This window comes from Electrophorus electricus, chromosome 1 (assembly GCF_013358815.1).
Source record: "Electrophorus electricus isolate fEleEle1 chromosome 1, fEleEle1.pri, whole genome shotgun sequence".
Lineage (NCBI taxonomy): Eukaryota > Metazoa > Chordata > Actinopteri > Gymnotiformes > Gymnotidae > Electrophorus > Electrophorus electricus.
The window spans coordinates 12,312,181-12,334,552 of record NC_049535.1 but is presented as its reverse complement, the minus strand read 5'-3'; the positions used below and the strand labels follow the sequence as shown (position 1 = coordinate 12,334,552).

Here is a 22,372-nt window from a genome sequence, read left to right as displayed (position 1 = left end):
AAATTGGCATAGGAGAACACACTCACTCACACACACTCAATCACACACACACAGGACAGCGCATACACACCCATGCCCAGGCACACGCAAGGTGCTCAGGTGAAGTGTAGGTGGCAGCGTGGATGAGAGGTTAAAAGTGCTCACCTGACGACCTTTGGGCTGAATGGTAGAGGGCAAGTCCTAGAAACAAACACATCTCTTAGTTCTTAGGGCACGAGTAGTGTGTGAGAGGGTGAAAGGTCTGGCTTACTTGTGAATCTAGTACACACCAAACTGACAAAAACCAAACAAACAGCCAAACAGAATCCTAAGGATGGGCACTGACCAGAATGGAGCTGGTGACGCTGGCATGTCCATTGGCAGGAGACTGCCTGGACAAGTCAGGCGAGTCCTTCTGAGGGAAAAGACGGAGGCCAATGGGACAAATTGGGACCACAGAAGAGATTATAAACATGGTGTGAGGAACACAGTGATTTGATAAAGTGCTTATCTAACAGTATATCACTTAAAATAAATTGTATTTTCCTTTGGAGATTAATATAGTAGGTCTATTTTTTAAAAATGATGCAGGCACAGTGCTCTTATAGATGACCATTCTCTATTTCACCACAAGATGGCAGGAGAGAGCTCATGTTCATAACTGTTAACACTTTGCGCACAATACTCACATCACAGGAAAGGGACTGGCTGCGGTAACTTGGTACAATCTTAAAGGTGATACTTCCACGCATCTCCCTCTGTGGATACAAAAAAAGGTGTGTAGAGGGTTTATTATAATCTTCAATACTATAGTAATTGTAAAATCCAAACATAAAGCCAAAAGTTAAAAGTTTTCGATAACCAAAAGTCACAACAAAACAAAACTCATTGACATGAAGCCGGCTTAAGGGCGGCCATCACTAAATCTGTCCTCCGCGCACCAGCATCTTCTGAAGCTGCTCCACAGTTTGGTTGGCTACACTGATGCCGTTGATCTCACGTATCTCGTCTCCTACGTGCAGTGTTCCTGTGGAAAGACACGAGCGGCCCGTCAACGTAAGTTCGGCGCGAGTGATGCGGCCAGCTCGGAATGCCGATGGGGACAGAGGCACCAGCAAGGCCCGGGGACAGGCTCGCCCTACCTTGCCTGTGGATCATTCCTCCATGCATGATCCGGGCTACGATGCAGTGGTTCAGCTCATTCATCTTCAGTGTGATGCCCTGCGGAGGGACAGGAGTCAAAGAGGTGCACTGGTGCCCAAGCTCGTCTCGTAGTAAAGGCTCTGACTCTTCTCCAGCGCTGGGGCTCTGCTCTAATCTATGACACGTCTCAAGCGCAACAGTGTCCTGGACTAAATGTTCTAGCATAAGCAAGACTTGCTTGGAGACAGCAAAATGACGTACGTGTCACTCTGGACAAGAGTGTGTGCTAAATGCTATAAATGCAAGGAGTTTTTTTTTTTCCAGTTGTTTTAAGCATTGCTTAACATTTCATCTGCCTAGGAATATGCGTGCGTGCGTGCGTGTGTGTACCATTGGCTCGTCTGTGTTCTTCTGGAATTGCACGAGGCGAACCCGGGTGACGTTCTCCAGGTCCATGTCCCCGTTGGTGCTCTCGGGTGAGTCTCCGTTCAGGTAGGGGGAGGTGGGTGGGGGCGTGACCCTCAGTGCCTCGTCACTGTACACCTCATGAGCCACCACATCGTGTGTCTGCAACAAGGCCTGGGGCAGGAATGGTGCAAATCACCATCACCACACACAGCCCAAGTAACCGCTCATTTGTTTTTCTTTGGTTGCCATTGTGGACCACTACACAAACATGTAATAGAAACACCATTACTCAGTGTAGACTGTAGACTGTTTTTGGAATTAAACTCCCGTAGCTCTGAAATGCCTAAATGAGGATTAGTAAAGGTGCAGAATATTAGCTTTCATGCTGCTTTAATTCAAGGCCACAGTAGTTGAACCTCATAAACCGCAGGCCTTTTTATACACAGCCCCAACCATTTCTGGGGACCATAAATAATTAGACAAGTTTAACAGAAGTTACAAAATGACCATTATGCTAATTATTAGTATTATGATGTTATGCTAAACATGTGGTCAAAGACATGTTGGCATCATTGTGTTCACTGTGTGAAGATTTAAGCATTACTAATCGTCTTTTTCCCACCACATGCACACACGCACTGTAGTCTGCGGTGCTCAGCTGTAGCGAGTGCTGTGTTCAGCTGATGCATGTCTGTAAGATTCCATCTGCAAAGTGAGTCTCTGCAAACCCATGACAGGCCAAGCTACCTCTTCCTCTGATGTGACCTCTGCACTGCCTTTCCCAGTGTAACATGATCTAGATATTTAACATTTATCTGCAGGTATTTTTTCCTGTGTCTGGATGCCCCACCATAAAGTGGGGCTGTGTCAGGATCCTCCTCAGTTCCTTGGCCTCCAGGTTGTCAGGGTAACAGGAGATGGTCTCTAGAACCTCTTTAGCCCTCTGAACAGCATCACTGGGAGGACTCCTAATCTGTGGTGAAGACCTTGTGTTGATCTTATCATAGAGCTGCAATGCACCAGACACACATGCAGAGAAAGAGAGAGATTTTAACATCTTACCAAAATTCTACCCACAAAGAATGACAACTAAATTTGGTGTGCACGTGTTTAGGGCCTGAATTTCAGGACGGGATTGTGGGTACTGTATAAACTTTTAATCATTACTTAATAATTTGTAATGCGGTTTTGTTTGTACATTTTTTTGAGATTATTTAAAAATAATATTTTTGCATGTCTCATCTTAACTATTTTAATACTTAAACAAATGGTTGCATCCTAATAGCTAAATAAATTTGCTCTAAGGAAGAAAAAAAAATCAACTGTGTTGTGTTAATGTTATTAAAATGATTCATTTAATAAATAGTTTCCAATAAAGTACCCCAAATTAAAAGTGTTTCCAATAAACTACCCTAAATTACCCAAATGTATAAACAGTGGCATAAAACATACAAACATCAAATCACAATGTATATTATGTAAGTCATATAGCCAATATATCTATAAATAATATATCTTCACACACAGAGAACACGATTTTACATAATAGTGTTAGGACACAGGATATCTACATCTGATTCTGCACACATATATCACAGGGGGTCTGTGATTGCTTATATGACATAACTCCAAACTAAGGAGGATTTGTGACCACACATATGACATAACTCCAGAAAGAGGGAGACTGTGATCACAGATTTTGTGGTGTGCAGGTCTTTGGGCAAGATTATGTCTGATGTAAAAACCAATGCTCAGTATTACTTACTGAGCTACCAGTAAACACTACTATCTAACTACCCCCAGTCAGCAGACATTATTTAAGGAACTGCACACATTTAGACATGTCTAGACAGACAGCACAAGGTCCTGTGTGAGTGGCAGATTTGAAGGCCACTGCCATCTTAACTGGAAAAAGGGATGGACTTTCTAGAAGACTACATCAGGAATAAACCAAAAAAACCCAAAACACTTTATATATAAGTATGTGTGTGTGTTGCTAACTTCAGCATACAGACCTCTGGTGTGATGTGACAAAGCAGTTCTGCAGAGGTGAGAATGTGGCCTAATGGGGCTGTCTGTGTGCGTGTGTGTGTGTGTGTGTGTGTGTGTGCACTCCAAGGCTGTTTTGTGTTTTGAGCACACTGCCATGTTGCTACACATGGTGACTGTCAACTTGGAGGAGTACACAACGTCTGTAACTCTAACTGCACAGAGGATATCATCACCCCCATGACCATCATCACACGATGGGAGCAGAAACTGTGCACACTGCTGAAAACCTGTGATGCTCACTTTAGGTGTAATCCCAAGGCAATGCCAAAGACAGTGAGAAATGTCTTGTCCCAGACTACCAGAGAAGCAAAATGCACTTATGCAAAGCAGTACTACAGTCACCTCCCAGACACTATACACTTCACGCATGAGGAAGAGCACCTGGGCCATCAGCGACTCCCAGACCGACAACATATCTGGTCCTATGCTCAGAGAAAGCTCCAATCAACTGGAGGTTGTGTTTACTGACATTAACGTCTCTCTGAGCCAGTCCATCATCCTCACCTGCTTCAACATGACAACACTCACTCGTGTGCCTATGCAGTCAGCTGTGTCCTCCTTCAATGACTTCCATCCCGTGGCGCTCACTCCATCATGAAGTGCTTCGAGGGGTTAGTCATGGGGAAAATAAAGCTTGAACACCTTGCCCATCTACACTCACTGCTGTTTAGTGCCCCAAACGGTCTAACAATGATGCCATATCTACCCCCCAGTGGTTTTTGATGTGGTGTAGAGACATTTCTTCAGAAACATAAGAGAGCGCTGACTTCAGGAAGAATTGCAGAGTTTACATTCCACAACACGTTGATGGCTTCACTGAGGAAACAGATAACAGCACCCAGTTCCTGGATGTGAACATCACAGAGGACCTCACCTAGAACCTCAACACCTCATCCCTCGAGAACCTCACCCGGAACCTCAACCCCTCACCCCTGGAAAACCTCCCCTAGAACATCAACACCTCATCCCTAGAGGACCTCGCCTGGAACCTCAACCTCTCAGCCCTGGAGAACCCCACCTGGAGAACATCAACCCCTCACCCCTGGAGAACCCCATCTGGAGAACCTTATCCAGAACCTGCAATCACCACTGTAGAGGTTCCCACTCACCAGTCCCACAGACTATTCTCAGTCTCTCTCACCATCTTGTAGAAGCTATCCAAGCCGTCTCTACTAGAATGTTTAAGAGCTTTTTCCTTAATGACTGTCAGCAGCCAGAGCACCCAGTTCACCTTCCTGGGTGTTGGTCTCTGTTACAGAAAGTCAATTTCCATATAACTCAGCAACATCACTTCCTTCCGCTGCACAGAGCTGCACTGCTGCATGGGGCTGCGCTAACCTACATTTACTGCTATCAGTCCCTGCATCAATGTCCACCCAGCTGCCACACTCCAAGACTCATCCTCTGTGACTGGAGGATTGAAGTGACAAGATATTCTCGTTTGCCATACAAGATTGCATGTCATTCTTTCACCCCGGGATGTATGCATAAAGGCTGCAAGCAAGTCCATAAGAAAGTTCGAATGTGTTTCATTGCAGTTCTCTTTCACAAACGGAAGCAGGGGGAACGGAAAACACAAAGTGAGGCACGTAGTGGCAAGGAGGTCCTGATGACGACGACCGCACAAATATAAGAAGCAGCAAAGGACCACAAGTGTCAGAGCTTCTTTGATTGGCTAGCCAGTGTTGTGTGTGTGTGTGTGTGTGTGTGTGTGTGTGTGTGTGTGTGTGTGTGTGTGTGGTGTGCCTGTGGTCTTACATCTAGCAGCGTGTGCAGGTGTTGATCCTGGAACACACTGTGGAGGAAATCCAGGTCCTTCTCACTGCAGTCAGTCAGTGCATGAATCTCTTCTAGACTATCCAGAACCTGAGAGACAGCCCCTACAAATATACACACACACGCACACACAATAAAAAGCTCAACCAGAAGGTTAGATTTTAACAGCCTTAATGAATCAGATCCTCATCACAGGTTTGAACCCAATCACACAAAAGGTAAACAGCACACATACACACACACACACCTCTTACACAGATACATTCATCTATTATGTAGGACAGTATACATGCAGATGACATGAAGAGTCAGAAGAAACACAGGTTCTCAGAGTTAGTACAGTATATTAGCATAACCACTGAAGACAGATTCAGACCCCGCAGCATTAAACGAGACCTCAACATAAGTGGGAAAACATGAAAGAAAATGGCTTGGTCCCAAGTGATTGATTAAGGTCTTAATACTGGAATCAAGCAGAGTCAGAATCAGGGAGCTCATTGGTGAAGAAGTGTTCACACTGTCATTTAGGTCATTAGTAGCACACTGAGCAGTCAATGTGTGGGAGCAGACAGCTATGACCTGAAATGACACGGTAATGAAGCAGAGTCAGGTTTTGAAAATGCCATCACATTCAAACATGCAGTTAGCTCAAACACCGGGTGGCCAGGTCTAGACAAGCGCTGAGACGGGGACGGGACAGGAGAGTTCAAACAAAGAGCAACACTATAACGAGAACAAAGTAAAATAAAAAATGAGGACAGGGGCGGTGATGTCAGGCTTCGTGGAATACCTACTTTCTGCAGCAAGCAATCCTACGAGGGGAGGCAGCATTAGAACAAACAGCATATAGTGAGTGTGCGAGCAAGAGAGAGAAGCATCCATATGAGACAAGAGAGAAGAATACCAGAGAAGAAAGAGGAACACCATAGTAACATTCAAATGAGGGAGAAGAGAGAGAAACACTATAGCAATATTCAAATGAGATAGAAGAAAGAGGAATACCATAGCAATATTCAAATGAGGGAGAAGAGAGAGAAACACTATAGCAATATTCAAATGAGAAAAGAAAGTGGAATACCATAGAAAGATACAGACGGAGTACTGTAAAGGCAAAACGCTACTAGCTGATGGAAATATTTGATGTTGGAAAGCAACATATGTCTTATAAGGGCTGAAGCCGTTTAGAGCTACCTGACAGATAAAACAAAACCTAGCAATCCAAAGACGCTGTCGGTCAGTTATATTAACACACAAAATTCTGGATCTGAAAGACCCAGATACCCCAACACGTTCCCCATGTATGTAATGATCTGGTGGCAAAACCAGTAACTTGTCCAGTTTAGTTGATTTTTCCAAAGAAAAACATATCAAGTTAGTTAGATATATCAGTGAAACTAATCTGCACCATGTGACTCAGTCAATCCTAGCAGATATTTGTGTGAAATCAACCACAGTGGAAGAGTGACAAACTATATGTGTGTAGTACTTCCTTCAGCCAAAATTATGTAAGAAATTCAGTCACAATTGTTTACTTGAGATGACAACAACAACAAACAAACAAACAAACAATGTGTGTTCTGGCAGTCCCTTGTGACTGGATCAACCCAAAGGCACGTTAATGCCAGGTGTGAACAGGGCCAAGATAAAGAGGCCCATGTTAATTTATGTCCTCTGAAACATATGAACAGAAAACAGATAGCTGTCATGTAAAACCTGAACTTTCCCCTTAAATGTACCTTTTGTGTGTTTCTTTTCACATTTATTATTACAACTACAATATGAATGATTCAGTTTCATATCTCATACAACATGAAATATTCAGGATTTTGCACTTTTGCATGAAGGAGTGGCTTAGATTCCATTTTTTTACTTTTTTATATGAGTACTGCCTACCAAAGAGCAAAGAAATGAATGTTCCGCCCAAGACCTGCTAGACAGTCTTACCAATAAAGCAAGTACATGGTGACATTAAAAGATCAAGGATTTGTTAGCTAAGCCTGGAGGGTTTTCTTCGTGTGGGCCTATGCTAAATGTGACTCATTTACACTGATGCGGGGAAACTCCCCAAGGAGTTCTGTGTCACAGTAATAAATGATGGTGTTAACTGCACAAAGTGAGGGCGATACCTGGATCCACCTACCTGAGGATGTGGGGTCCTCGGTGAAGTCATGGATCTCCTCAGGAGGATCACCATAGAAGGAGTTGAATTTGTGGCTGGAGACTGCAGCCAGCACTGCCCCCTACAAAATACCACCAAGCAGACACGAGGCCAGTTTCACAAACACCACCCGGCAGAGACGAGGCCAGTTTCATAAACACCACCCGGCAGAGACGAGGCCAGTTTCACAAACACCACCCGGCAGAGACGAGGCCAGATTCATAAAACATCTTGGCAGATTTAATGCGATGTTAACAACAAACAATGACGTAATAACACGTTTCTTCGTTCATAAATATGGATTACCAGCATACTTTACCATTTTAGTGACATATGGCGCTACTGCATTTTGTTCTCATTAGCATATGATGTTAGTGATTCATAACAGAACACAGCTCTGCAAAAAAAATACCACCTGAACCTGTCCGACGGTAAACTTCCCAGGAAGAAGCCGATGTGGATTGGAGGATGAGAGGAAGAAGGTATAAAGATATAGACTGATGCATTTTTGCCGCTTTGCCTTGATTGAGAAGAAGGACTGAAGTCATCAAGTCATGCAATTCCTGTCTTAGCGAAAGTTTGAAATGTGTTGCGTTTTTATGCAACAGCCAGTTTTCAGTGTACCACTCATCTTACAACTGGAGTTCTGTCTCTTGGCTGGGTCTTTAATATGTATAGCCTCATTTACATGTCGATCTTGATTGACTTTCACCTAGGGCACATGTGAATTTAGTGCAGCGCTAAGTTGACAAGTGCACTAATTATTGCCAATGACTTTACGAATGGGAATGAAACACCGTGACAGACATTTTGCGTGGCGTAGTGCGGTTACCATCACGTTTTATGAATTTGGCCCATGGTGAAACTGCAGCTCTGATTAACTTGACACTACTAGGTCTGTGCTGTTTTTTCAAGATGAAGGTTTATAGATTAAATGCATTGTAGAATCATTCAAAAAAAATTAATCCTTATTAGCAATAACATGCCACAAAAACGTGGGACATCTAGGGCATTTGACATCTCTCTTACAGATGAAAGCAGACGAGCATCACCTCAGACTGCAGTTATTCAACTTTACACAGGCTGGGAAAAGATGTTTACTCGAGTTTTACTGAATTCTTACTGATTTGTCTCAGTCATCTAGCATCCGGTAGAATACAACAAAGACCTGCTTTCATGTGGGTTAACGCAGCACTAGTGTGAGACTTTTACATTGACTTAACCATGACCTAGAGGCGCTCTGTCAACACACTCATCTACTGAGCTCTGCTGGAATTTAGAAGCTACCAAAAGTCAAACAATTCGCAATTGTATGTAGTACAAGTTACTCTAAATGTTTGTCATTTACTCTGCCCTTCTGGCACTCCATTTACTTACTGGGTGATCAAGGTCATGCATTGGAAAGTGCAGCGGTAATTTGACCTGGTAGATAAATGAAGTGTAATGTAATATTGGTAAATGCAGAACCTTCAGCTTCCTCCTGGCGTTGAACTTCCGCAGCTGTTCCACTGTCTCAGGAAGGTGAATCTTGTAGGCATAACGATCCCTCTCCTTTATGGCAATAGCAAACAGAAAACATCCCGTCAGCCTACACAAACCAAACCAATCATGACTGGAGAAATGGAGCTCAAAGGAGCAGAATCCACCAATGCTTATTTTTTTGGTTTTGGTTTTTTTACAGATTAGTACATGCAGAGTGGAGAAGTGAATGAAGGGTGGAGAGGTTATGTTGTTATTTCAAAGGAAAAATCTAGACTAGGAGGACTGAGTGTGTCTTTCTATTCTACCTTTAGCCAAGGGTGGTTGAGGGCTTCATAGACTGTGATCCTCTCAGCAGGGTCCAGCATTAGCATACGGCGCACCAAGTCTTTAGCACTCTCAGAGATGTGACTCCACTGCCGAGGTGTCATCTGATGACACACACACACACATGCACGCACGCACGCACACGCCTTTGAGGCAACTATAGAACTCTCGCTCACCGTGGCTCCGCTTACTGCTGCTGTATTTATCGGTTACATCGAGTAAGCGTTTAAAGAGGCTTTAAAACTGCCAAAACAGGAACTTCAGCTCCAATCACGACCCTGTGGCCTGTAAAGAAACCAGTAGCCTCCCAAAGCTCAAATTTCAGATTGTAAAGGCCTCCGGTAGCAGATAAATCCACTGCTCTCTGACCTTGGGTGTCCTTAACCAGGGTTTGTGTGCTTACGTGAGGCGGTTAAATAAATGTCTACCTTGTATCTGCCTTTAATGATACCCTCGAACAGGCGCTCCTTGGTGCCGTAGAAGGGCAGGCAGCCGCTGAGGAGGATGAAGAGGATGACTCCACAGCCCCACACGTCTACAGGCTTCCCATACGGCTCCCTCTTCACCACCTCTGGGGCCATGAAGTGTGGAGTTCCCACGCGGCCTGACCAGGCAGAGAGGGACAAAGAAGGACAGAAGAACTCTGGGATCCATTTTGGTTATGCAAGTACTTCCAATATCACAATCTCACTGCTGTCCACTAGAACATTTTTATACATCACTTTTACACTTTTCAAGCTGTTAAAATTCAAAAACTTCCCACACGCACTTGCATGCAAACACACATATACATGAAAACATGCACACACACACACACACACACACACACACACACACACACACACACACACACACACACACACACACACACACACACACACACACACAGACAGACAGACAGACAGACACACACCTCCTGCCACAAGGCCAGATTCGCCCAACTGGATGGCCACTCCAAATCCCCCCAGTTTGACGGGAGCGGAGTTCTCTTTAGATGCCAGGAGCACACAATGGGGCTACACAAAAGAGAAAGGCATTAAAGACATGCCAGTTCACACAGCAACCACAAAGGAAGCTTTACCAATGGCTAATAACCAACAAATATATTACAGGAACACCCAAGTGTAAGTAGTCACCTCTAATTTGTATTTTTTTTGCATCAGCACCTCTACAAAGCTACATTTAAAACACGATCGGCGCCTACATAGAGATTACAGGAAAGACACACGCGTCTACTCAATACGGAACATGTGGTCATCGTGTCTAGTCAAGATCAATAGAATCATACTGGCACAAAGCTTATGCTTTCACATTATACTAGACATGGCACGATGCCAGTTTCTCTGTACCATCCAATACCAAAATCTTGCATTTGAATGTGGCTGGATTTTAATACCGATGTAATATTTCTTAATTAAAAACCACTGTAGAGCTGTGGTTCACATGTTTGGGGGAACTGTTTTGTGTGGGATGTATCATATATTATTTTTACAGGTATCATGCATGAATATGACAAATATAGATAAAATTATTTTTAAAAGCAATCTTAAATACTTAATATTTAATTTTCTTCTCTCTCAGTGAAATGATATTTACTTGGAACCACCACCACGGTTCTCTGCTTTAAGTACTCAACTGCAACTCGCACTCTCACACACTCACTCTGTGTACAGCTGCCTCACTCACTCCTGAAACTGACACTATAGTTCGTCTGCATTCTTTTCTCATTTCTCATTTTTCTCAACACAGCTGTGACTCCACATTCGCTGGAGAACGCTTTATTTGTTGAGTTATTACATCTCCTCTCTGGTTTAGTTTCTGTGAGGTTTCTCCTTTCCCCAGCACTGAATTCCCCCCACCCCTGACACTGAATTTCCACTGTTTCTGTGTCAATTAAGTGCTCTCACTAGAAGGCAAATAGCAAAATGTTAGCAATAGTAATTACACATATACGAGTGCATGGATATTTGCAATTGAAAATAACAGTTTTTAATTGTTAATGGTAAGAAAAGACTAGAGTTAAACTCTGCAGAATAAACTGATTGTAAACTGTGTTCAAACTAGCCCGGCTGTTATCATGTGGCCTGTTCAAGCTAACCTGGCTGTTATCACATGTGCTGCACTGCTATGCTATTTTCAGGCTGAATTTCAGATGGTTTAGGCTCAGTTTCTTAAAATATTTCTTCACTGATAGCCAACCCAACATTCTTTGCTGATATCGACCCAATTCCAAGATGGTATCGGCTCAATGCCATCTCTAAATCACACCAAAAAACAATAACCTGACATTTTTAATCAATCAGATAGCATATTCCTTTTATTGGCATCTAGTTTCAGACTTCAAACGGAAGAACAAACTATACGAGTGGTTTTGCCAAATGCCACCACAAAACCACAACCTTGCCAAAAATGCACACACAAAAAAATGCATATAAGCTTATATGACTAACATGCACAGCACGTCAGTGCACAGCCTACAAATAAGTGCATATATATAACTAAACGAAAAAGTATAAACCAGTGTGAAAAATCACTTTGGTTCCTTTTATTTTTTTTTTTTGCACTTCTGAGGAGCAAGTTTACCAACAGGATTTTTTTTTTACGTACCATAGACCAGAAAGCAGTTACCCAGTTCTTCACATTCCAGGAGCCCTTACCTGATGACAGTAATTACATTTACATTTTTGCTACACTTTGATTTGATGTGATTACCATTTTACGAAGGATTACCTTGTCAAAGCATATAATATGAACCAAACTTATATTACTATATAGTACTAACATGACCCTAGCCTATATATTACTACTATATACAGAATTACTATTTAAACATAAGAACTGAATATGTGAGTAGGACCAATACCAGTTTGTACTGTTTTCTAGCATAATTCCGCCATGCAAAAAAGCCTTTAAGGATTATTTGTTGTGATGAAGGAGTTAAAACAAATTAGTTCAGCTGTGTGTAGCTCCTTCTAAACTGGCAGTATACATATGTACTTATTGTTGTTATGAACTGAACACTGAGAAGATCAATACAGCTATGACAATTGTTCTGGCACATTAGTACGTAAATCATATTGACTTTCAGCCCTTTGCCTTGAAAATGGATTTTACAATATTTACTGATCTGAATCTATTTATTTACACTGAACTTTAGCTCAGTGCCCTAATTAGCATTACAGTTTTTCACACTTCTAGGCAAGCCCACTTGCAGTCATTACTTTTTTTTGCTGTGTGGTTTTTGACCTCGTCTGCATGTTTCCCTTCTTCTAAGAGTTGAGCAGCGGCGCTCACTCGAGAATGAGAGGGCGTGAGCAACAGGAGAAAGAAATGAGCAAATGCAAAAGGGAAAAAAAAGAGAAAGAAGCAAAAGGTGAGCATCCAAGAGAAAGAGAGAGAAAAGGCAAGAGACAGTAAGAGAAATGAGAGAGAGAGAGACATATATGGCACTCAGCTCTAATCCATAAACCATGACAAGGGAGTCGGAAGAGAGGGCAACTCGGACGCAAATCCAGAAGAAGCAGAATCATAGCTGAAAGACGGAAGACCTGCACCCTCACTGCACTAAACCTCAGCGAGCAGCGCAGACAGGTACGGGGGAAGGGGGTCCACTAGCATTGTTCTAAGTCTGTGTGTGTTCAAATACTGATAACGTGAAGGAGGAAATGTGAGGAAAGAACGTAGTAGCTTATACTGCACCCTACTGCATGATATACAAGTGATCAGTGTTGTGAACGCACTACAGTTCAGTTTGTTCTTTCTTTATACAGGATTAGATCCTTCATAAAGAAATAGTTGTTCTACACGTGGATTTAATAAAGCAAAGCGGCAAACGCAGACCTTTCCAATCTTTCGCAAATGCAAGAATCTTTGAATCATTTAACAAAGCTGAAAGACCCAAAATATACATGTTTTATGGAAAACTGGAAGGAAAAAAAAAAAAAACAAATCAGATTGGAATGGTTGGGGGTAGATGAAGCATTTGAACATGGCGTGGAAGTGTGTATGTAGTGTGTATGTGGTTCAAAATCTGGGAATATTGCCTAGCCATAGTTTATGGTCCCCTGCACTGCTACTTGGATGAAACCTTCTAAGCATGAGCCAAGAGTTCCTTCTGCTGTCTCACTGGTCAGGCAAATTTTCCATAAATATCTTTTTTTTTCTCCCCCTCTTCTCCTACAAGCCTGAAAATACAAGCTGCACTGAAGTTCAGAGATTCACAAAGGGGACATATACACACACACGATGAGCATCTTAAACAGCACCACAGCAGTACCAAACATCTCTAATCTCCTGCCCACGACTTCGGCGCTCAACCAGTCATGCTCTCCTGAGGACGAATTCCTGAGTGTGCCGTTTGCCGTCTTTTACTCTGTCCTCTTCCTCTTTGGCCTTGTGGGGAACCTTCTGGCTCTCTGGGTCTTCCTCTTCCTTCACTCACGGCGGAACTCCGTGCGTGTCTTCCTCATCAACGTGGCCCTGGCCGACCTGGTGCTAGTGGCCTGCCTGCCGTTCCGCGTGCTGTACCACGCGCTGGGCAACCACTGGCCCCTGGGACCCCACATGTGCAAGCTGGTGGGAAACCTGTTCTACATGAACATGTATGTTAGCATCACCCTGCTGGGCCTCATCAGCCTGGACCGCTACCTGAAGACCCAGTGGGTGCAGGGAGGTCGGGGCAGCTGTGGACGACGCTGGCTCCGGAGCAGCAGGTGGAGCGTGGTGTCCTGTGGGGTGTTGTGGGCCATCTCGCTGATGGCTGTGGTGCCCATGATCACCCTGGCCGAGGGCAACGAAGAGCAAGGGAAGTGTTTCCAGTACAAGCCGCGGACGGAGGCCCGGAGCAAGGCCTACTTCAACCTCTTCCTGGTGGGCATCTTCTGGCTGGTGTTTGTGGTGTTGCTGGTGACATATGGACGCATCGCCTGCAACCTCCTGAAGGCGTCCCGAGACAGGCCTGACCTGCCCAACGCCATGCGCTATGCCCGCACAGCCAAGAAGTCTTTCGTGGTGTTGTTCCTGTTCACCGTCTGCTTCGTGCCCTACCACAGCTTCAGGGGTGTGTATGTGCGCTCGCAGCTGTCTGACCCGCCGTGCGAGGTCCGCCGCTTCGTTGACCGCATCAACGAGGTCATGCTGCTCTTCTCCGCGCTCAACAGCTGTCTGGACCCAGTTATGTACTTCCTGCTGTCGGGCTCCGTGCGCAAAGCCACGATCCAGACCGTTTCCCACGTGTTCTGTGCACGCACCGACACCACCGTGACCACTGGCAGCTCCACCACCGAGTTCCACAAAACGTCACAGTCCTCCACCTATGCACTGGCTACGCCCCGCGGGAGTGTGGGCCTCATCCCCTCCCTCCACTTGAAGACCAGCCTGGAGGTCGTGCCCTGCGCTCAGAGGCCTGGCCTGTGTGACTACGAGGGCTAAAGGTCTGGATTAAAGATCCGACCTTAACGCCAGGGAGGTGCCGAAATGCAGCAACACCATGAGGACAAAAAACCTCAGAGCACGAGCTCTCCCTGACGCATTGGTCCTGGAGTGAAAAGATAAACGATGGAAGTTTCCGTGGGAAGGATGGGCGGCCGTTACCGTTTATCCACAGTTGTCCAAGGAAGGAAATCGGGCAGCTGTGCATGCTCAGTCAAACAAATAAGTGACTCAATGTAGCAAGAAAACTAAAGATCAGTGAACATAAGTAGAACCACAGTCTATTCCAAGAACGGGACTGCAGTAGTATTATGAATACCAGTTTTTGTGGGGCACGTACATAAGTGTTATGGGTGAAACTCAGGTGGGCATCAGGGCCCCCTCACCTGGTAAAATGGTACCACACAACAGGGTCGTTATTTTAGAACTCCAAAAAACACAAAATAAAAATGCACCATCAGTGGAACGAATTTCCACTGTTCTGGGTTCCATTTCACTCAATTACAATGGTTTTCAATCTATACATGACCTTCAAGAAAAACTCCAACATTTCCCCCAAAAAATAATTAAAGAAACAAATAATTTAGAACAAGACAGCAAAATTACAACAGAGTGCAATCTCCAAAAGTTGCATGCGCTTTAGCAGCTACAGCGCAGGCGGACTGATGTGCGCAGTGCGGCGAGACCAAGCGGCTCTACCTGCAAATAGCATGACAGAAAATGGAGTCTGAACCATGGCAGGCTGAGCGCGAGCGTGGTTGGGAGGACTAGAGATTCGTGGCATGATAAAACGCTCTGGCCTCCACCTTTTTGGCCATCGTTAAAACGAAAGCAAAATATAAACAATCCCAGCATCTCTAGGCTTTCTAGACTACACAGAAATGTGTCAGCATGTGCAGAGAGGATCCCCAGAGAATCACCACAAAGGTGTTTTTGTGGGAAACATAATATAGGTTGGCACTGCTTATTAAGCTTAGAACGGCACACACCAAGCCACTGTCATGATATCACAACAGAACTTGTCAGCGTGTCAAGTCCATACTATGATGAAGCTATCAATCTAAATAAATAACAATGCTTTCAGTGAATAGATTAAAAATATTCACTCATAATAACCCAAGGACATGACCTTTTTGAAGATTTTCGCTGACCTGTTTTCATGCTCATGGTTGCTCAACAAGTATGCATTTGATAAAATGTATAAATATAATAAATAAATAAGAACTTTTTTTTATTTCACTTGTGAAATAAGTAGAAAAACATTGAAATAACTTTTCAAAATAAACACTTCAATAACTGTACAATTACACACAAATCCCCCTCCCCCTCCACACACCCACCCACCCACTTAAATATTCATATCGACCTAAAAACACACACATCAATCCATGGGACAAACACACTGCCCCCCGGTGTGTAACACTCACTGGTGTACGCACATAAGCCTTCTAATCCCTGATGAGTCCAGGTTTGTGTCTGTCAGATTAAAGCAGTCGATCAGAGTGGATGGAGCAGGTTTGCGTGGTGTGTGTGAAGGGACACACACTGCCCCTCTGTCCAATCCCTGAGGCGGGACTCCATCAGAAACCCATTTAATCACAGACGTCCTTCTTATTACAGCCAGGTTCACCCCGCTATCCTACACTACTGGACTATGCTTATGCAAGTCTCTGCAACAGTGTGTGCATGACAGAAACATCCATTTGTATGCATAGTTCAAATGCTTAAACATGCGCACACACACACACTCAGATGCAATGTCCTGCATAACACATAATAACTGCACATGTCCATCTTCTCCTGCAAACGTGATGTCTCAAAATCTGAAAGGATGTGGCTCTGGGTTGCACAATCAGCTTTAAAAAAAGAGCCACTGGTAAGGGTCACATTTGCAGAAGTGTGCATATATAGAGGAACTGTGTCGACAGCAGTTTCAAAAACCCCGATTTGTGACTCAGGAATCCAGTTTTGTAAATGTATAAACAAACAAATATATAGATAAATAAAACAAAAGTCAAACAGAATAAAACAAGAGTCAAAGAAATTTAGGACAATTTAGACCTACCTATAACCAGTTTATTTTTCCCTAAAAGTTCCTAGTTCTAGTTGTGTGCCCTGTTGCTCTGAAACATAAACTAAACTTTACGACGAAGGAGAGGGTTTACGTGCCACTGAGCTGACTGATTCTCGGGCATCCCAGATGCGAATGAGACTAATCTTACCTTGACATCTCGGTGAATTACATTGTTGTCATGACAATAACGCAGCGCCTCCAGTATCTGACGCATGTAGTGGCTGAGGAGAAACAGATGAAGAGATAACAAGAAAGGGAAAAAAAGAATGAAATACATCTTCAAATTACAACATTTTACGAAGGATTACCTTGTCAAAGCATATAATATGAACCAAACTTATATTACTATATAGTACTAACATGACCCTAGCCTATATATTACTACTATATACAGAATTACTATTTAAACATAAGAACTGAATATGTGAGTAGGACCAATACCAGTTTGTACTGTTTTCTAGCATAATTCCGCCATGCAAAAAAGCCTTTAAGGATTATTTGTTGTGATGAAGGAGTTAAAACAAATTAGTTCAGCTGTGTGTAGCTCCTTCTAAACTGGCAGTATACATATGTACTTATTGTTGTTATGAACTGAACACTGAGAAGATCAATACAGCTATGACAATTGTTCTGGCACATTAGTACGTAAATCATATTGACTTTCAGCCCTTTGCCTTGAAAATGGATTTTACAATATTTACTGATCTGAATCTATTTATTTACACTGAACTTTAGCTCAGTGCCCTAATTAGCATTACAGTTTTTCACACTTCTAGGCAAGCCCACGTGCAGTCATTACTTTTTTTTGCTGTGTGGTTTTTGACCTCGTCTACATGTTTCCCTTCTTCTAAGAGTTGAGCAGCGGCGCTCACTCGAGACAAGAGAGGGTATGAGAAACAGGAGAAAGAAATGAGCAAATGCAAAAGGAAAAAAAAGAGAAAGAAGCAAAAGGTGAGCATCCAAGAGAAAGAGAGAGAAAAGGCAAGAGACAGTAAGAGAAACGAGAGAGAGAGAGAAACATATATGGCACTCAGCTCTAATCCATAAACCATGACAAGGGAGTCGGAAGAGAGGGCAACTCGGACGCAAATCCAGAAGAAGCAGAATCATAGCTGAAAGACGGAAGACCTGCATCCTCACTGCACTAAACCTCAGCGAGCAGCGCAGACAGGTACGGGGGAAGGGGGTCCACTAGCATTGTTCTAAGTCTGTGTGTGTTCAAATACTGATAACGTGAAGGAGGAAATGTGAGGAAAGAACGTAGTAGCTTATACTGCACCCTACTGCATGATATACAAGTGATCAGTGTTGTGAACGCACTACAGTTCAGTTTGTTCTTTCTTTATACAGGATTAGATCCTTCATAAAGAAATAGTTGTTACTCCAAAGGAAGTGTTCTACAAGTTTGTCCTTAATAAATCTGTACAAAATTTCCTTTGGAATAAAGTTAGTTACAAACCATCATTTTATTAGTCCCCCAATCAAGGTCTTAGCCTAGAACCTCATATCTAATTCAGGTATCATATCTAATTCTAAGTGTTCATCTGAAATTAATGGCAAAGTTTTTAAAAAGGTTCATATCTCAGACCAAGGTGCATCTCTCCAATTACTTTCAAAAGGCACATGCAAATGTGCACAGCTCCTCTGGGGAAGTCAGAAGATGAAGGTGTGAAGGTGTAAAGGTGTGACAATAGAATGGTGTGAAGAGACCGAACTTTTTTTGTGGCTTTATTGATTTCTAAAAATAGGCAGCCTCTGAATATGCATTCTGTTACCCCAAACATTAGATAGCTATCTTATTGTGAATTTGGAGACGCTGGAACTCTCTGGGGTAGCTCGACTGCTGTCAGTTTCCTGTTAATGTCACGGCCTTTACTGTTCTAGGTCAAGACTTGACTGGTTTAGAGGATCCGTCATACTAACCAAACCTCATACAACCCTGCCACATACAGCAGCACAGGACGCAAGAGAGAAAAGTATCTGTCGCTAATTAATACTCTATGTAGTGTATTTAATACTGTATGATTTATATACACACACACTATGCAGTCTACTTAATGCTGTAGTTTATATACACACACAATACAATGGGCTTTAACCAGCAACCTACTATATAAACTTTGCTTTCCATGGGGAAAATAAAAAATGTTCAACAGAACCATGGGGGTTTTTTTGTTTGTTTTAATCAATACAACCTTTTTTTGGGACAGCACAGTGAGAGCCTAGAAGAGACTCCTCTCTCCTCACAGGCTGTCTGAGTCACTGAGTCTACCATACACACAAAGTGGTTAGCAGTGGAGGAAGCAACAAAAATTATGTGTGAAGAGTGATCATGTAATTATTTAGTTATACATTTAAAAACAATAATGTTTATGAACATTAGCTAGTGGCTAATGCCACTTTGCATTGTGGGATGTTCAGGATGATTTACTGATTATGAAGATTATTGTAATTATTATGAATTATTATTTTATATGAAATTCAATTCCACAGACCATAACAGCTTCAGGTGATCAGAAATGGGCCTGCAACCAGAGCGTTTGGTGAGTGTCTGGTCAGCTAAGCACGTTCTCTCACGGGTCCCAACCCAGGACCTGTTCTGGGCTCGAATTGTGGATTGATTGCACAGTTCCATATGTCACTTTTCCACGCAAATGTTTGCAAAATGTTAGGCAGTCGGTTAGCCTGCTTTCTGCTGTTTTTTTTTTTTTTGCTTAGCTACAAACACAAAAGCGGTGAAGAACAGTGCTTTTTGGATACGTGGCGTTTCACTGTGCACTGTGTAACTTGAAAAGAGAAGTGACACAATAAGTGGAAGAGGTTTTTCAGGGAGGAGCAGAAATCTGTTCTCTGGAGCGCTCCTGGCCTCAAAAACAACTTCCACACTTCAAATGTACAGAACCCGCGCAGCAAGCAGTCCTGGGTTTGGAAATAAAACTCTAGTGTGAAAGCGCTCCATGTTAACCTCACGGACTGAAAATTAAACGTAAGCAGATAACCATTTACACAAACACAACCTGGATCCCTCTCAACAGTACGTTACTGGTTTGTTTGCAGTACCTGTATTCTGAATTATCAAAACTAAATGCAGACTTTAAATAATTGATAGCTCGATGTAGAAATAAAAAATAAAAAATAGAGTTTGTGTGTGGCAACAATTCTGATTTTTGTTGTGTAGAACACTTCCCACTGCAGTGATACAGACAGTGTAGTGTAAAGATCATGAAGGAACCAGGATGCTTCCTCTGACCTGGCCACAGCCTCACTGTAGACGAAGCCTGCGTCTGCCCTCTTCACGATCTCAAAACAGAGATCTGCTCCATCCATGCTACACACAAAGTAGGAGAAGAGAGGTACATGCAGATTTCAAACACAAATCGATTCAATCTCAATCTTTTCGAGACACAGACACTCAAACACACACACACACACACACACACACACACACACACAAAACCTTCACCCCCCCCCCCCCCAACACTTACAACTCGAACACCATGTAGAGCATTCCATCAGAGCTGTAGGTTTCCAGTAGTTCTACAATGTGAGGGTGTTTTAGCATGTGACAGATACTAGCCTCACGCTTCAGATCTAGAGAGGAGAGACAAAGCCACCATTATTATCAGCATCAAGCGTTTTTAATAATTAACCTCATCACTCGCCGTTTTCACCCACAGAGCCCTCTGTTTACCTTCATCATGAAAACGGCTCAGTTATTTATGAGCTACTGGGCTCGCACACTCCTGTCGAGTGTGCTGTGTAGCACGCGTTGTGCTGAGTGGGCCTCACATCCGCACACCTACGCACTGCACGACATCCTTCATCATTCACATTCATACTGTTCCATTGTGCTCCAGCCAGACAGGCTGACGTCACTGTGTTATACCCCCAAACGGCCACTAGAGGGAGCGGCAACACATTTTCATCCATTCACACACTACTGCACTCCAGACTAGGTTGCAAAAAAAAGGGGTGTTTCCTCCACACAAAAAGATCAGCAAACAGAGAGCTATTGTAAAAGGATCAGACTTCCATTTCAGGAATATCCTCATAAACATGTTTTCTTTTCTTTTCTTTTTTTTTTAAATGATAGACCAACAGCATATAACTACAACAAATCAGGTTGTCAACTTCAGGAGAGGAGAACAAACACACAGACTCCCTGGTTGATTTGCTCTGAAATGTAATCTGGTAAAGAAAATGTAAGATATGGGAGTTTTCTCTCTCTCTCTCTCTGTCCCTCTCTCTCTCTCTGTCTCTGTCCCTCTTTCTCTCTGTCTCTGTCCCTCTCTCTCTCTGTCTCTGTCCCTCTCTCTCTCTGTCTCTGTCCCTCTCTCTCTCTGTCTCTGTCCCTCTCTCTCTCTGTCTCTCTCTGTCCCACTCTCTCTGTCTCTCTCGTTCTCCCCACCCACATCACTGTTCTTTCTGCCGACCCAACTGGAACACGCTGGGGTCTGGAGACACCTCAGGACGCGTGTTCATTCTCTCTCGCTTTCGGTCTCAGTCTGGCTCCCTCCGTCTCCCTCTCTACTCTCTCTCCCAGTCTCCTTCTCTCCTTCTGTTTCTCTCTGAATCTGTCATACTTTATTCAATCACACATCGAAGCAGATTAGCAGCAGTGTGAAGCACCACTGCACCATCAGTAGTGAGTGGGGAGAGTGAGTGCGGGTGGAGAGCGTGAGCGGGTGGAGAGAGTGTAGGTGTATAGAGTGAGCGGGAGGAGAGTGTGAGTGGGTGGGTGGAGACAGAGAGCGTGAGTGGAGAAAGACTCCGGGTTGAGAGAGAGTTGGTGGGTGGAAACAGATTGTAGGTGGAGACTGAGTGAGTGGAGAGAGAGTTGGTGGGTGGAAACAGATTGTAGGTGGAGACTGAGTGAGTGGGGAGAGAGCGTGGGTGGAAAGTGAGTGGGTGTGTGGAGACAGAGTGAGAGTTTCCAGAGTACAGAGCTCAGTTGTCTGTCTGTGTTCTTGATTTACTGCAACACGACTCTCACACTCTCCACCAACAAAATACATCTTTTCTTGTTTCCCTCCAATCAAAAAGAAGAAAAGCACGTGCAGTGTAAACTTCCAGTCGATCTGGCCACAAAGATGGTGGTGTGAATCACTGCAGCGGTGTGGTCTCAGGGACCTGGGCGTTTTTGTGACCAGGCCACGGGTGTGTCGTCTGAACCACAATGTGCCATACACAGACACAATTCTAGGGTATACTGATGAACACGCAGCAGTATGACATGCACAGAGTCACCCACACACATACCCATACGCACACACACTTCAACCAGGTGGTCATGTGGCAGGTGATTTCTCACAAGCAAAGATACACACCCCTGATTTCACCCCACAGGCGCACAGAAATATGTGTACACAGACACAGCCTACAAAGACACAAAACACACACAAAGACTCCCACACAGACATAGCCTACACAGACAAAAACACGCGCACACACACACACACACACACACACACTCACACTCACACACACACTCACACACTCACACACACTCACACACTCACACACACACTCACACACACACACACAGG

General features: G+C 43.7%; 2 protein-coding genes across 11 annotated transcripts in view; one reads left to right on the top strand and one right to left on the bottom strand.

Moving 5' to 3' along the window:
- Window positions 1-22,372, bottom strand: part of caskb (calcium/calmodulin-dependent serine protein kinase b) — a 48,121-nt gene that overhangs the window by 5,595 nt on the left and 20,154 nt on the right. For 4 of the 9 annotated variants that reach the window (XM_027018421.2, XM_027018423.2, XM_027018425.2 and 1 more), the window contains exons 3-19: window positions 20,312-20,417; window positions 20,077-20,154; window positions 16,975-17,047; window positions 10,236-10,338; window positions 9,751-9,926; window positions 9,304-9,426; window positions 8,984-9,067; window positions 7,499-7,598; window positions 6,153-6,170; window positions 5,341-5,462; window positions 2,381-2,539; window positions 1,513-1,701; window positions 1,122-1,200; window positions 921-1,006; window positions 669-737; window positions 326-394; window positions 145-180 (exon numbers count right to left, since the gene is read on the bottom strand). In XM_027018421.2, the coding sequence (XP_026874222.1) occupies window positions 145-180; window positions 326-394; window positions 669-737; window positions 921-1,006; window positions 1,122-1,200; window positions 1,513-1,701; window positions 2,381-2,539; window positions 5,341-5,462; window positions 6,153-6,170; window positions 7,499-7,598; window positions 8,984-9,067; window positions 9,304-9,426; window positions 9,751-9,926; window positions 10,236-10,338; window positions 16,975-17,047; window positions 20,077-20,154; window positions 20,312-20,417 (1,670 nt within the window). Of the gene's footprint in view, window positions 1-144; window positions 181-325; window positions 395-668; window positions 738-920; window positions 1,007-1,121; window positions 1,201-1,512; window positions 1,702-2,380; window positions 2,540-5,340; window positions 5,463-6,152; window positions 6,171-7,498; window positions 7,599-8,983; window positions 9,068-9,303; window positions 9,427-9,750; window positions 9,927-10,235; window positions 10,339-16,974; window positions 17,048-17,625; window positions 17,986-20,076; window positions 20,155-20,311; window positions 20,418-22,372 lie in introns of those variants that run through there. The other 5 variants (XM_027018424.2, XM_027018429.2, XM_027018427.2 and 2 more) reach the window with 3 other exon arrangements.
- Window positions 10,348-15,246, top strand: LOC113582584 (probable G-protein coupled receptor 34). Of its 2 annotated transcripts, none has more exons than XM_027018430.2 (2): window positions 10,348-12,913; window positions 13,506-15,246. In XM_027018430.2, the coding sequence occupies exon 2, from the start codon at window positions 13,568-13,570 to the stop codon at window positions 14,750-14,752; it is 1,185 nt and encodes a 394-aa protein (XP_026874231.1). In that variant the 5' UTR covers window positions 10,348-12,913; window positions 13,506-13,567; the 3' UTR covers window positions 14,753-15,246. The 2 variants fall into 2 exon arrangements, with proteins under 2 accessions (XP_026874231.1, XP_026874232.1); XM_027018431.2 differs by having other exon boundaries at window positions 13,093-15,246.

What these genes read in the sequence shown, in the direction of transcription:
- LOC113582584 (XM_027018430.2), top strand. Translation starts at nt 13,568, where the DNA reads ATGAGCATCTTAAACAGCACCACAGCAGTACCAAACATCTCTAATCTC.